The sequence below is a fragment of the Delphinapterus leucas genome, chromosome 6 (assembly GCF_059928025.1).
Source record: "Delphinapterus leucas isolate spDelLeu-1000000601 "Yukka" chromosome 6, BTC_Dleu_Yukka2, whole genome shotgun sequence".
NCBI lineage: Eukaryota > Metazoa > Chordata > Mammalia > Artiodactyla > Monodontidae > Delphinapterus > Delphinapterus leucas.
The window spans coordinates 119,408,755-119,422,244 of NC_143134.1; the positions used below are offsets into that span (position 1 = coordinate 119,408,755).

Sequence of the window (13,490 nt, forward strand, 5' to 3'; positions counted from 1 at the left end):
CTTGTTCCTCCCTCTCTTGGGGAGCGAGACAACCAATTTTTCTTTAAAACCCTTTTATTCTTATTGCTGGTTGAACTGCAGGGTTTTCTGACTCTTAGAGCGGTGTCTGAATCGTTCTCTGTCGCAACTTTGTCGGGAGAGGGTCAGAAGTCATCCTTGCTACTCATGTGTCACTTTCAAAAGCTCATAGCTCTTCAGCATCTAATATCTGGTTTCTGGTAGGCCCAGCATTGAGAAGAAAACCAGCTCCTGATGCCTGTAGATTAAGGCCCAGTAGTTAAAACTCCAGGGATAAGGGCATTGGGCTTTAGACTTCGGAATTTATATCTGACTGCCTGTTTTAGTTGGGTGTGTTTGTGCTGTTTATGTAACCACGTGATTTATCCGCGCACGTCTTCTTGAATGCGCCTGTGATCTGTGTTAATTCTACTTGTAAAGAGCACTTCAGAATCTGAAATGTGGAAAGGTGCTCAGGTTCTAATGTGTGGCGTTGATTACATCCTGTCACTTAACCTCCTCCCCGGAGATGAAAAATAGTGCTGGTGGCAGTGACAGAAATGTCACCTGAGCTCTGCTTCCTTCCCAGGAAAGAGATGGCTTCGGAGGCCTGGCGGTAGCCAGAGGAAGAGGCCGTGGCCGCGGTGACTGGAGCGTGGGAAACCCTGGTGGCATCCAGGAGATAACCTACACAGTGCCGGCAGATAAGTGCGGCCTCGTCATAGGCAAAGGTAAGAGGCGGTTGCTGGAGTTCGGCGTTCCCCTTCCAGGTGTTTGACCTGAGAGCAGACAGGCCACGTCCAATACCTCTGAAGCACAAAGTTCCTTCTGCTTGCTGCCCTTGACTGAGGGGCCAGGTCCGAGGCACCAGCTGCCTTCTGCAGGAACCGTCCTCTGCATGGGCCCTCACAAATGGGGCAAAGCCAGCGCTTCATTACAGCGTGCAAACAGATGGTCAGGAAGACCGCTGCCTATGGAAGCGGCTTAGGTTGTTGAAGAGGCACCCTGAACAGGTGAGGGGCCTCTGAGTGTTTGTCGATCGACTGATTGGTGATTAACTCGCCTCCAGGGAGCTTAGAGGAACCGTTAAGATAATTTCCTCAAGCGAAGATTGCTTTCTGACGAGTGCGTCACTTTTTTCCTTACTGGATTTGGGTATTTGTTCTCTATTGACACAACATGTGAAAGTGGTTTTTATCTTTTCAACATATTTACCAAGAGTATCAGGCACCCTGTGGAGGGAAATAAAAATTGATTTGTTAGTTGTTTCTAGGCATTTTAGAGGACGTTGGGTAGAAACCCTCATTAATGGCTAATGTGGCTCCTTCCTGTCCTTCAGCGAAGAGCGAGCGAGAGAGCAGGCAGGTTTCTAGGCCATTGTTGCTGGCTCACCTGGGCTGGCCTTGACCAAGGAAGGCTGCTGAGAGCAGGTCTGGGGCTCGCGGAGCAGTGGGCTTAGCTTCTCTGCTCTCTAAGCAAAGCCCTTGACCTGGTGGGAAACTCATGTTCAGCATTGGGTTTTGTATTTGCCCATTTATTCCCTTTGTATGTGTTTGGCAACATATGGAAGAAATAAATACGGTTTTCTCCCTAGAGTTTCCCCAGTTTCTGTGATCACCAGACATCTCTTAGCTGTTGGAGGGGTGCTAGCATCCCGTGGAACCTGACTTGGGAACGTCTTCGCCAGCAGAAAGCTGAGGCTGCCGTGGCACATCCTCACGAGCTGGCACAGGGCTGGAATTCCTCCTGTCCCCCTCATTCACCTCCCAGAATCTGCACTGGGTCCCACTCTTGGACAGTGTGTGTTTTATGCTCTTCTAAAATGTTTCTCTCTTGTATCCGTGTTGTCCCTGGGTGGTTAACCTCTCAGAGGTGTAGGAACGACGTAGGTTTGTTTTAATTTTCTGGCAGGGCGTACATGCTGGGAGGTGTTTAATGGACATTGTTGGCTGCCCAAACGCTGTGATAAGTCAGACGTGCTGCCCAGGCCATCAGCTGGCCTGCTGCCATGAGGTTAAATCCAGCTGATGCCTGGAGTTCAAGAATCAGATCTAGGGTTTTTCTTGCTTTTTGAGAACCGTTTTGTCAACGAGGTTTTCATGGGAAGTGTCATCTCTAGACCTGGCAGAGCCTTTCTGTCTTCACTGTGACAGTTCCTCCTAGTCAGTGAAACCTCGGTACTCACAGGACAGTCGCTCATAGTTTGTCCTCTACAAAGTCATCCTGAGCGATCCCCAGAGGGAGGAGACAGCAGAACGTAGCAGTAACTGATGCTGTGTCCTGGTGTTCCAGTATCAGCCTTGGGAAGCCAGGCTAAGTTTCGTTTAGGCAGGAGCAGGGGCCTTTCTGTAACTCCCCGCCCCAGGGGCTGGGTACGAGGTCTTCCTGTTTCTTGGGAAAGGCGCGGGGTGAGGGGAGCCACACGCAGGCAGGCCCTGCAGCCCTTGGACAGACGCTGCACCTCCCTGGGCCCCTGCTGGATTTCCATGATAAACACAGCAATAGTGACAGTGTGGCCAGCCCTGCTCTTGTCAGCCAAGCCTTTTAGCAGGTTTGATTAATTGCTTTACAATTTCACATCCAGTCGGGGGCCACTGGTGGGTCGCTTCTGCCCCCCGTCATGTGGAAGAATGGAGCAGGCTGCTGAATGAGCCTGTAGACGGCCACCATGTGCCAAGCTGGCGACCTCATCTTAAAGGAAGATGAACTTAAATTAACGCCTTCCGGCCCCGTGCAGTTTTGCGGTGCCTCCTCGCCTTATTAGCATGGGCCTGAGGCCTCAGGGAGGAGTCTGGGGCTGCTGGTCCAAGTGCCTGATGGAGGGGAGCCGGTCTGGGCCCGTGAGCTTCTGCGTTCCAGACACGCGCGCTCTTCCGTGCTTTTGTCTCCGGGACCGAGGGGTCTGGGCAGAGGGTGGGGTAGGGGTCCCTTCAAGTGCTGGGTGGCAGTGGGAAGGTCTCCGCCTATTCTTAGCTCTTCGGCGCTCCCTAAGAGCACGCCTGCCTAGGAGCGAAGCTGCTTACTTTTCATGATGCAAAGGACGTAAAATTCATGACCTGAGTAAAGGTCGGTAGTTGGGGGGCTGGGAGGGGCTTGCACGTACCTGGAAGCAAAGTGAAGCTGCTGAAGACTCTCTGCGACTCTCTTGCCTTGGCTGGTGCTGCCCCTGAGACCACGTGTTTGCTCAAGGCTCAGGGTAGACAACGCAGGGACACCTCCCCTAAACTGCAGCAGATCTTTAGGAAAACCATGCATACAACACTTTGGTCTGCTGGGCTTTTCTTTTTTTTAATTTGCTTTTAAATTTAAAACTACCCTAAACCGAGCTAACATCCTGCCCAGACTAACGTTTGAACCAAGCTTTCTTGAATGCCGACTGTCTCCTGGTTTCCTTACTACGGTGTAAGGGCCGCTCACACTTCCTTCAGGAAGAATGGCCGGACCCAGGCTCCATCTTTGCATCCTGACCCTCGTAGAATCCCATCATGCTTTCTGGATGAGATGAGCCGTGCCTGCTCTTGGTGTCCCTTACTTACCTACTCCTCGATGCTTTTGTTCAGACGTGGCCTTCCAGCAGGGCCGGTGGAGGGCAGGTTGGGAGTTTGAAGGATTGTGGACGTGTTACAATGAAACGAGAAATGTCGCTGCAGCTTAGTTTCGACTCTGGGTGGGGAGGGGTGACACAGAGACTGGCCTTTAGTCTTCGCTTTGACCCTTTGGGGCTCCCTGGTACCCTGCATCAGATTTTATACACATCGTCTTTTTCCAGTTCTGCAGAACTCTGTGCTCCAAGTTTTCCTTGAATTCTGGCTCCGCCACCCCAATTGAGCAGAGCTGATCTGTAAGTTCTGTGAAATTTGAAGAGAAGAATCAAACCATTGTTACACTGGTGGAGCTTTTGTTACGCAAATTTCATTAAGAGACTGGGACTCTCACGGGTTTTTCAAGGAGTCCAACTACATTTTCATTAGCCCCACTCCACCCAGGCCTCTGTGACCTCCATTCTCAGGCTGTCGCTCTGTCTAGACCTGTCCCCCACCCACGGAGGAAGAAGAGACTTGAGAAGAGACAGGATGGGATATTAAAGGCTTGAGTAGGCTCTGGGTATTGTTGGGGCCTGTGGCCGTCTGTTTGACCTGTGGAGGGCGGGAGACAGCAGTGCGGTGGCCCACACCGGGGCTGAAGGCCCGCATTGTGCCATGGAGGGGCCATCGGGTCACCATTCTCATGCTGAGAAGGATGGAGTGCCTTCTCCGGAGCTGAGCTCTCTGTGTGCAGATCTGTGGGCCAAGGCCCAGACCTGGTTTCTGCATAGGACACTGAGATGGAGACCAGCTGGTGCCACGTGGTATCATTGCGCCTCAGCTTTGCTTCACAAGTCTGGCTTCACAAATGAGACAGCTCTGGTTTTTACAAGAGCCGTTTTAAAGTATAAATGGAAAGTCCTTGTCTACTCTTAGGACGAGCACTGGTGTGCAGAAGATACCCATTCCTTGTCCAGAGGCGAGAACTGTAGCCACTTACTGTCCTGTGTCCTGCCCACAGGGGGCGAGAACATCAAAAGCATAAACCAGCATTCAGGAGCACACGTGGAGCTTCAGCGGAACCCGCCTCCCAGCGCGGACCCCAGCCTGCGGATGTTCACCATCAGGGGCCTTCCTCAGCAGGTCGAGCTGGCCAGACATCTCATCGACGAGAAAGTGGGCGTACGTACAAGGTCCTTTCCCCACCTGGGTGATAGAGCTGGGTTTTCATTTGGATGTCCAAGGCGCCTGTTTCTCCCCAGAACCTTGTACTTCCTGTGGCTCTCGGTCCTCACGTGATGTGAGGGCAACAGCCCCCTCCCATGTTGCTGAGGGGGAAGGTCGGGGCGCAGGGACACCAGGGCCAGGCCCAGACGCGCAGAGCTCGCCCAGGCCCCGAGCCGTTGGCCCTGCAGGCGTAGATGAGCAGCCAGGGCCGGCAGCCTTCCCCCAGCACTGCCCCCGGACTCCCACTGGCATCGCCCCGGCGGCCAGCCCTGCAGGCAGCGTTCATTGACTCTGGCTTTAGTTTCAGGCACCTCAAAGCAGATAAAGAAAGGGAGTGTTGATGGAGGACAGATTGGCCACTGCTCACCTCAAAGGGGACGTAGAATGGCAGAAAGCCGTGGGCCAGCCTGAATTGACGGGACAGTCAGCAGGTCGGTCCCTACCCCCAGGGCGACACGCTAGGGCAGTTGTGGTGGTGCCGGTATTGGCTGTGTGGTGGTATCGGTCGCTCAAGGGGCAGAAGCTGTTTCTGCAAATAAAGCCCACTGTGGGCAAGGAAGGCTAGTGCGAGTGCCACAGGGTATCTTTACTTCACTTGTCTCTCTCCCCGAAAGCTGTGGTTTGCCTCGGGGTGGGCCTGGGCAGAGGGTGCAGGCGCAGCCGACAGGAGGTGAGAGTTCCCTCTGTGTCCTGACAGGGTGCCAGTCTCGGAGCGCCCGGAGCCTTCGCACAGGGCCCCTTCAGCCAGCCACCTGCCGCGCCGCATCAGAAGTGAGTCTTTTCTTGACTGGAAGAACTCACTGCCCCCAAGGGGTCCTCCTTTTCCAGCTACTTCCAGGGAGTGCCAGCCGAAAGCCGCAAGTTCTGGGCGTGGCCAGGACTCCTCTCCTTCTCTCTCACTGGTGGTCCCTCTGGCCTGTCTGTTGCTCAGTGACCAGTGCTGGGGCGAGAGCCTTCCCAGAGGGCGGAGGGTCTTGTGGTCCCGCCAGCATCCCCTAGGAGAGCTCACCGCCCTGGGGCTGGGTGGCGGGAGGGTTTTTGTTTGTTTGTTTTTTGCAAAAGCCGTTGTATTGTCTTTATTTGTTTTCCACTTTCTTTTAGCACCTTTCCTCCGAGGAGCTCAGGGTGCTTCCCAAACATGGCCGCTAAAGTGAACGGAAGCCCTCACAGCGCGCCTGTGAGGTGGGTAGGCCGCCTTTACTCCGCCCTGCCGCGTCTCCAGCAGAGGGCGCTGTGCTTGCCGCGGGGGCGGGCGCGGGGGCTGGGGGGGGGGTGTGTGTGGCCTTCCCTGGAATGAGTCCTCTTGTCCTCCGCAGTGGTCCTCCGGCCTTCCTGACCCAGGGCTGGGGCAGCACCTACCAGGCGTGGCAGCAGCCCACACAGCAGGTTCCAAGTAAGTGACTTGGAAGGTGGGATGCCCCCGGGGACAGGCCTGCTGGGCTCGTCTCCAGCTGGGCGGGGACAGGGGCCCCACCTCTCTCCTGGCCCACCTTCTCAGCTGCAGCCTTCCGTCACTCTGGTCCCCCAGAAACGGGTCCGAAAGGCCTGTGGGCCCTGAGAGTGTGGTTTGACCTGAGCCCCTCCTGCCCCTCGGCCCCTTCCACCGCTGCAGCCTCTTCAAGCAGCCCCGCCTAATGGGTGCCCCGCCTGCTCCCCTCCTCTGGCCTCAAGGTGGCCTTCTCCCTCTCCTCCCCAGCACCATCTTAGAAAGGGGCTCTCTCTCTCCTGAACTTCCAGAAAGCGCGTGATTAGAGAATTTGCTCTCTAAGAAAACTGATTGTAAAAGAGAAGGTTTTCGTTGGAATTAAACCCCCTCCCACTCTCTGGCCCCCACGTCAGCTTTAGGAGTCATCCTTGAGTTTTACTGCTGGTAGAGCCCATCTTGCACAGCCTTCCAAACAAAAACAAAAACAAAACTAAAACCTTACCTTAGGTTATTTTGACGTCTGAAGGGCCAGCCTGGTGGTGTTTGGAAAGCGCTCTTCAGCACGTCTGCAGGCTCCCCTCGGAGCGCCAGGCTGCAGGACACGCGCTGCAGCTTTGCCCACAAGGGGCTGGGCCCGGGGTTCCACCCCTTTCCCCTTGAGCAGAGTGCTGGGTGTGAGACCCTGCCCCGGGGCGCCTGGTCAGGTTCACAGCTGGGGAAGCCCCCCCACGCGTCTGGAGCAGTGCTGGGCAGCCTGAGGCATGTCCCCGCTTCTCTAGGGCTCCAGTTCTGTCATCTGTGAAATGAAGGGTTTGGATTTGATTTCTAAAGTACTTGTGAGCTCTGAAATTGCATGGTTGTGTTTGTTCCCTCTCTTCCCCCTTTCTTACTTTCTTACGAAATACCTTAAACGTGCAGAATATCTTAAAGAACTTCACCACGAACACCTACACACCACCCAGATTCCACCCTCCCCATTTCACTGTGCTCACTTAGCCCGCAGCCCGGGCATGTTTCGCTTCCTCCTGTTCCATCAGAGAGCACCCCCAGGGTGGGAGGCGACCCAGATAGGGTTCCCCAGTGCCCATCACCCAGGACAGAGGACCTGGGAGAAGCCCTAGACTGTGGGGAGGCTTCGCGTTGAAGCTGCAGGGGACACGTCCACCTCCGTGCAGGGGGCAGTTCCCGCAGAGCCCGCCCTGCTGCCTCCTCAGGCTAGGCGGGCGAGGGGTTGGCAAAGGTACGTGGGCTGAGCGAGAGAAAACGCAGCTAGTGCCTGCCCCGTGCACCACGCACCAGCCTTCACCTGTGGTGTCGCTTGGTTCATTCAGGGGAATGGAGAATTGGTTTGGGTCCGAAGAAAAATCCCACTTGCCCACAGCCTCCGTGTCTGAGGGGGCAGTTCCTGCTGCCGCGTTGCCCAGGCCTTGCCTTCTCCTGGTGCCAGCGTCCAGCTCCGAGTCCCGTCCTGCCGCAGTGCGGGGAGGAGGGGTCCCCCACACACACACCGACTGTCCTCGTGCCTGCGCCCCTCTTCAGCCTTGAGGAAATTAACTCTTGGGGAAAGCATTGTGCCGTGAAATGTGTTTTTGAGCACGTCCTTCCTGCCTGCCGCAGGCTGTGATTCTAACCGAAAAAAGGACGTGCCGGCGGGGGCTGCCCTTGGCAGAAGGAGGGTCCCGGCTTCCAGCTGTGGTCAAGTCTTTTAAACACTACCCGCCCCCCGTGCCCCTGGGCAGGCTGCTGCTCTGCTCCCCCCAGCCCAGCCTTTCTGCCCCCAGTGATGTGGAGAGGAGGGCGGGGACGACCCCCAACACGTCCTCGCCCTCACCCCGGACAGGCGCGAGGCTGGGGGTCAGGTGTGTACCCCGTCTTCTGTCGTCACCTTGAGCGCAGTCTCTGGGCACTTCCCCTGTGTGTCCCCTGTAGTTCTCGTCGTGCAAAGGCAAAGCCATCAGTCCTTGAACAGAAGGGCCAGGGAAAGGGAGTGGTCAGCGCCGTTCGGATTCTTTGTCGGTTTGCAGGCCAATCCAGGGAGCCGCAGACAGCACTCTGGCCCCGGGGGCTCTGCTCGTGGCAGCCCAGAGTCCCCGACTGAAGGGAGTTGAGGCCCTGCCTGCTGGTCGCCCTTGCGGGGCAGCTGTCTGCCAGCCCCAGCCTCGCTGGCCTGGGTGGAGGCCCTCTTGGGGGTCGGCCTGGCTCCTCCCCCAGCCCCCCCAGCCCGGGCCACAGGGGCAAGGGAGTGAGTGCAGAGAGCAGGGCCTGGAGCCTGCGGGCTGGGGGCCGAGGCCCCGGGAGCCCAGAGGCCTGACTGCTTTTGTGTTCTTCGCCCAGGCCAGCAGAGCCAGCCGCAGAGCAGCCAGCCCGACTACAGCAAGGCCTGGGAAGACTACTACAGAAAACAGGGTGAGTGCGCTGGCCCTCCTTCACGAGCAGCTCCCCGGCCTCACAGCCCCAGGGCTGCAGACCTCAGAGGCCGTGGTTCCCTGACCCCTTTTTCTCTTCCCCGCTCTCCCTGTGTGAGTCGGATCTCCGCGTCCACCTTCACCACCCTCTCCCCACGCGTGCCTGTCAGGGGAGACGTGCGGTCGTCCTTTGCCGTCCTCCAGTCCTCGCGCTTCTCTCCTGGACTCTAAAGGGCCCGGAAGGGCATGACACCTACCCTCAGGGACAGTCCCGGCCTTGGCCGTCCACTTGAGAACCACCTGGTTAGGACTCAGACCAGCCGGGAGCCGTTGCCTGACTGCCTTGCGGTCTTGCCGCTGCCCGGCTCTAAGGCCGCTTCAGGACAGGTGAAGAGGAAGGGCGTGGTGAGACTCAGAGCAGGGAGTCCAGGGTCGGAGCTGGTGCTGAGTTGCTTTTCTTCCTAAGTAAGCTCTTTTCCTAACTGTGCCAGTTTTCTTAACTAAGCCAGCCTTTTTAAAAAGAGGAGGAGGAAACCTAATAACAACCAAAAACAAAACAAAAAATACCCTAAGTGAATCATTTAAAATTAGTACTAAGGTGTCTGGTGTGAATCCCAAAACTGCTGAACCAGAATGTTTGGGTATTGTTGGAAGGAGGTGTCTCACGTATCTTGAGTCTGAATGGTGTTACTTGCTAGTTGGAAGAGCTCAGATCATAGGCCGTCAAAGAAATGTTCACCCTGTGTTTGGGATCGTTACCAGGTCAGTACCCTTCTGGGGGCCAGGGCGGGGGTCAGGGAGGTCACCGTCACCTGGAGCACCTGGTGAAAGTCTTCCCAGAGCCCCCCATCCAGATTCCCAGACACACATGGGCCGGGATGCCCTGCGCAGGTGCACACACCCCCGTGCCGAGGCACCCGCTTTCTCGCCCTCCCTCCTCCCCCTCCGGCCTAGGGCACTGACTGGGAGCCGGCAGGACAGGCAGACAGATGCAGAGAATGTGATTCTGGAGAGAGGAGACAGACACGAAGGTCTTGTAGGAGTGGAGCGGGGGCCGGCCGAGGCCAGGCTGATAACCGCGCTTCTGCAGCAGTGCTCGGGCTGAGCAGTCCTGGCGCAGCTCGCTGAGGGGTCTGGAGGGAGAGCGTGAGCATCGGGCGCTTGTCCCGGATGCCCCCGAGGCTTTGGGAAGGGATCCTTCCAGGCTGACGGTGTCCTTGCCTCCCACAGGCGCATCCCTGCTCCCAGTAACCCGTGCTTTGCTTTGTCCATCAGGTCACGCCGCCAGCGCCGCTCCTCAGGCCAGCTCCCCGCCGGACTACACAATGGCCTGGGCAGAGTATTACAGACAGCAGGTCGCGTTCTACGGGCAAACATTAGGGCAAGCTCAGGCCCACAGCCAGGTCTGTAGCCGATCCAGCACTGCCAAGACTTCCCAGACCAACCCCGACCCCCCTCCCAAGCCTTCTGCATGTGCCTGACCCCGGGGCCCGAGCACGGGGCCCCTGGGCTGCGGAGGAACCGCGTGGGCCCCGGCACTGCTCAGCACGGCCGCCGTCTGCAGAGCGCCCCACGGCAGCCTCCCTGGCCCCCTCCTCGCCCCAGACAGGACAGGTTTGAGCCAAGTGGAAGAACTGTTTGGGCAGAGCCCCTACCAGGACGAGCCTGATCTTCCCTCAAATCCAGACCCAGAGCGCGGTGCTGAGTGGCACTCAGTTTCCTCCTCTGGACCCCAGGTCCCCCAGCTATAAAGGAGCGTGCCAAACTTAGCTGACCCTGGGCAAGCGTGGCACCGACTAGGGAGTAAGACCAGCGCTGGGGTCACTCCCCAGGCCTGTTCTTGAAAAGGGTGGTGTGGCCAGGCCGTCACGCTTGTCCCCGGGCAGCAGGGAGGGGCAGCAGGAGTAGGGCTAGTCCACACCCTCTGAAGGCTGGGCCCTGCCTGGAAGCCTGAAGTCTAATCAGAGGCCCAGAATGGTTTTCTTATAAATGCACGGAAGACATTATACCTGCTCCCGCAGGTCACATCTCAGGTGCATTTCTCAGGCCATCAGTGCTGACTGATGCCAGTCTGGTCCCTATGGACAGTGTGTCAGTTACCACAGGCCCTGGACCCAAGGCCAGTCGTTCACCTCACTGCCAAAATGGCCCTCTGTGCCTGGCCTGGTGGGAACAGGTGGCAGGTGGCAGGTGACTGAGAGGCATCACTCGCTCACTCCCCTCCCCACGCCCAGCATCCCCTGTGGAAGGAGGTGCCCCGGGGCCTCCTGTGCAAGAGAGGTTTTGTCTGGGCCAGATCCCATGACGAGGCCCGGAAGGATGGCGCGTGCCCGCGGGCGTGCTTGCGTGCATGTGTGTCAGCTCCTGTCACCTCCCTGCAGACAGCCCCCGACCTCAGGCCAGCACTTGAGAACTCGCCGTCAGACTAACTGCTCTCCCCCTTCCTTCCACAGGAACAGTAGGACAGTGGCCTGCAGCCCCCTTTCCCCGCCGCCCCCGAAACCATTGTGAGCAAAACCTATTTGTAACAGAGGTTTTTAGATGTGCAAACCTTTTGATGAAGAACCTTTGTTTTGTTCTGTGAAACACTAGATTAACAGAATTTTTCTAAAAATCGGGAAAATCAGTTACTAAAAATTGCTGATAATTTTTGTTTTGTTATTTTTGTTTGTTACTTCAAATGTGTAAGCTCTGGGATTCCTTTTGGAGCAATACCTGCAAATTCGGACACCAGAATGTGCCGCAGAGCAGTGACATTTCAACATGGTGTGTTTTTGTTTTGTTTTGTTTGCATGTCTTTTTATTTACAGTTTTTTCTGTTGCAACAGAAAGTGGCTTGGAAGTCTTAGGTGGCTTGTAACAAATTCTTTAAAAAAAATTTTAAACAGTATTTAAATATTCTTAAATGTGTAAATTCATTAAATGTTTTACTTCTAATTTCTTGTATCTTGGCTGTCTGGTTTTATTGCATTTTTTTAAAAACTGAACTATTATGTATTGTAATTAATTATGTGAATTCTGAATTGAGACAGATAATTGTACTGCTGTCCAACAGGGCTCGGGAGGGGGCATTTTATAGGGTTTGTATAATTTCTAGAGTTCTAAAGGGGTAATAATATAAAAATGTGTTTGTGTGTTTAGCAGACGTTTTTTTCATGTCTCCATTACCTACCGATTGCATTGTGTATCTAAGACCTCCAAGCTTGTTTTAAAAACAAAACAAAAAAACGTTTCTCTATTCTCTCAGAAATATAAATACTGTTATTTTTAATATTAAAAATAAATTCAATATAACTTTTAACAAACACTGTGGAACATTAAACCGCATAAAAATGTAGTAACTATTTTTTAATTCCAAGGTGTTTTTTGCTTTTTTCTTTTAAATATTTTCTTAATATTTGTCAAATTAACTAGATGAATAAATAAATCTAGCATTAACCACAATATGAATTAAATAATTTTGATTTAATAAAAGGGATAATATGATTTCCAGTGTTTACTGTAGCGTATCTTGTACAGATAACATGTATTTTTAAAGGAAAGAAAAACGGAATTGAAGCTATTTTTTCTTGCGTTTTTCAATTGACCTGGGGGACATTCCGTTTGAGATATACTGAAGTTACAGTGTCTGGGGTTTTTCTCCTTATTTTCCTTATAATGCTTGAAATGTCTAACTATTAAAAAAAGGCAATTGGAAAATGTTATGCATGTTGTTTTTTTAAAAAAGTGTTGTTTTTATTGGACTGACAATTCATTTTACACTCTACATAATAAAATTTCCACAAGACATCTTGTGGGCAAAGTATTTTTAGTCTGTTTGCTCTCCGTTTGCTTGTCCCTCCCACTGCCCCTGCCCGCTGCCCCCTGAGATAAAGGCGAGGATTCTGGCCGCTCTTGGCCGATCGTCTTGCGCTATGTCGGCGCGACCTAGCTGGTGCACAGCCTACGTCTGTAGCTACTTCTTTAAGTTAATTTTATCTTCGTGGCTTTGTATAATCTAACGGTTTAACTTGAGAGCCTTGGTTACCTCAGCCCCTCTTACCTGTCACATCTGCTCATCTCTTGATGTGGGTGTGACACCAATAAGTCAACCACGAGGTTCCTCGCGCAGAGGTGCTGCCATCCCAAGTGGAGCTGGAAGATTCATTGAAGGGGGTCAGCGCGGCTCGCCCTCTCCCTTCCACACACCTCCCCACACGTTGCGCCTGAGAAGTGGGGACCGAAGCAGTCAGTCTGGCCCGCAGCCTGCTCCCTCCCTGTGTGGGTGCTGTTTACTCTCAGCCCTGGACCGGCTGTGGGACCCTGAGCTGCTGAGAGAGCTGGAAAGTGCCGGCGACTGTGCTCATTTTGTTTCACTGTTTTCGTTAAGGAAACAAAAAGGGGGTGTCCTTACCCATAGGTTGAAACCACCGTGGAGGGTCCCGTGGTTTCAGGACACACGGGGACAGTGTGGGCCCTGGACTGCAGGGTTATTGAGGAGCAAAGGAGATCGGCCTTCGACTCCTTTTTTTCCTGCTTCCTTGCCCGTTGATGGAAGCAACCGGCTTTGAGCACAGCTCTCCCCTTGACTGCGAACGTGCCCTGCCTCTGCCGCTCGCTGTACACGGAGGCCTCTCTCCATTCAGACACAGTGCTGCTAGGAGGATCCTGTTAGAACCCTCCTTATGGCTCATTCTCATGTGTGTGTTTCCAGTTCTGGTCCCTTTTCTTTTCTCTACCCCAGGCTCTAAGAGGAGGGGAAAAAAAGCATCTGTGGCTTCTTTAGGCCAAAAAGGGGTATGGAGAGCAGCCCATCTGCAGCCATTCTGAGGCCTGTTGAGAGCCGGAAGATAAAGAGGAGATGTGGCATCTTTAACTACACCTCTAGAGAATCGAGTTTGACGTTGAGAAATTGAATAGTAAAAGCCACTT

The 13,490-nt window shown here is 54.4% G+C and overlaps 1 protein-coding gene across 3 annotated transcripts in view; it reads left to right on the top strand.

Annotated features, from left to right (window-relative positions):
• FUBP3 (far upstream element binding protein 3) overlaps nucleotides 1-12,384 on the top strand; it is a 49,208-nt gene extending 36,824 nt beyond the window's left edge. For all 3 annotated transcript variants that reach the window (XM_022578444.3, XM_022578445.3, XM_089913872.1), the window contains 8 exons: nucleotides 587-728; nucleotides 4,543-4,703; nucleotides 5,446-5,519; nucleotides 5,850-5,930; nucleotides 6,065-6,141; nucleotides 8,509-8,580; nucleotides 9,855-9,982; nucleotides 11,033-12,384. In XM_022578444.3, the coding sequence (XP_022434152.1) occupies nucleotides 587-728; nucleotides 4,543-4,703; nucleotides 5,446-5,519; nucleotides 5,850-5,930; nucleotides 6,065-6,141; nucleotides 8,509-8,580; nucleotides 9,855-9,982; nucleotides 11,033-11,041 (744 nt within the window). In that variant the 3' untranslated portion in view covers nucleotides 11,042-12,384. The remainder of the gene's footprint in view (nucleotides 1-586; nucleotides 729-4,542; nucleotides 4,704-5,445; nucleotides 5,520-5,849; nucleotides 5,931-6,064; nucleotides 6,142-8,508; nucleotides 8,581-9,854; nucleotides 9,983-11,032) is intronic.
• The last annotated feature ends 1,106 nt before the right edge of the window (nucleotides 12,385-13,490 follow it).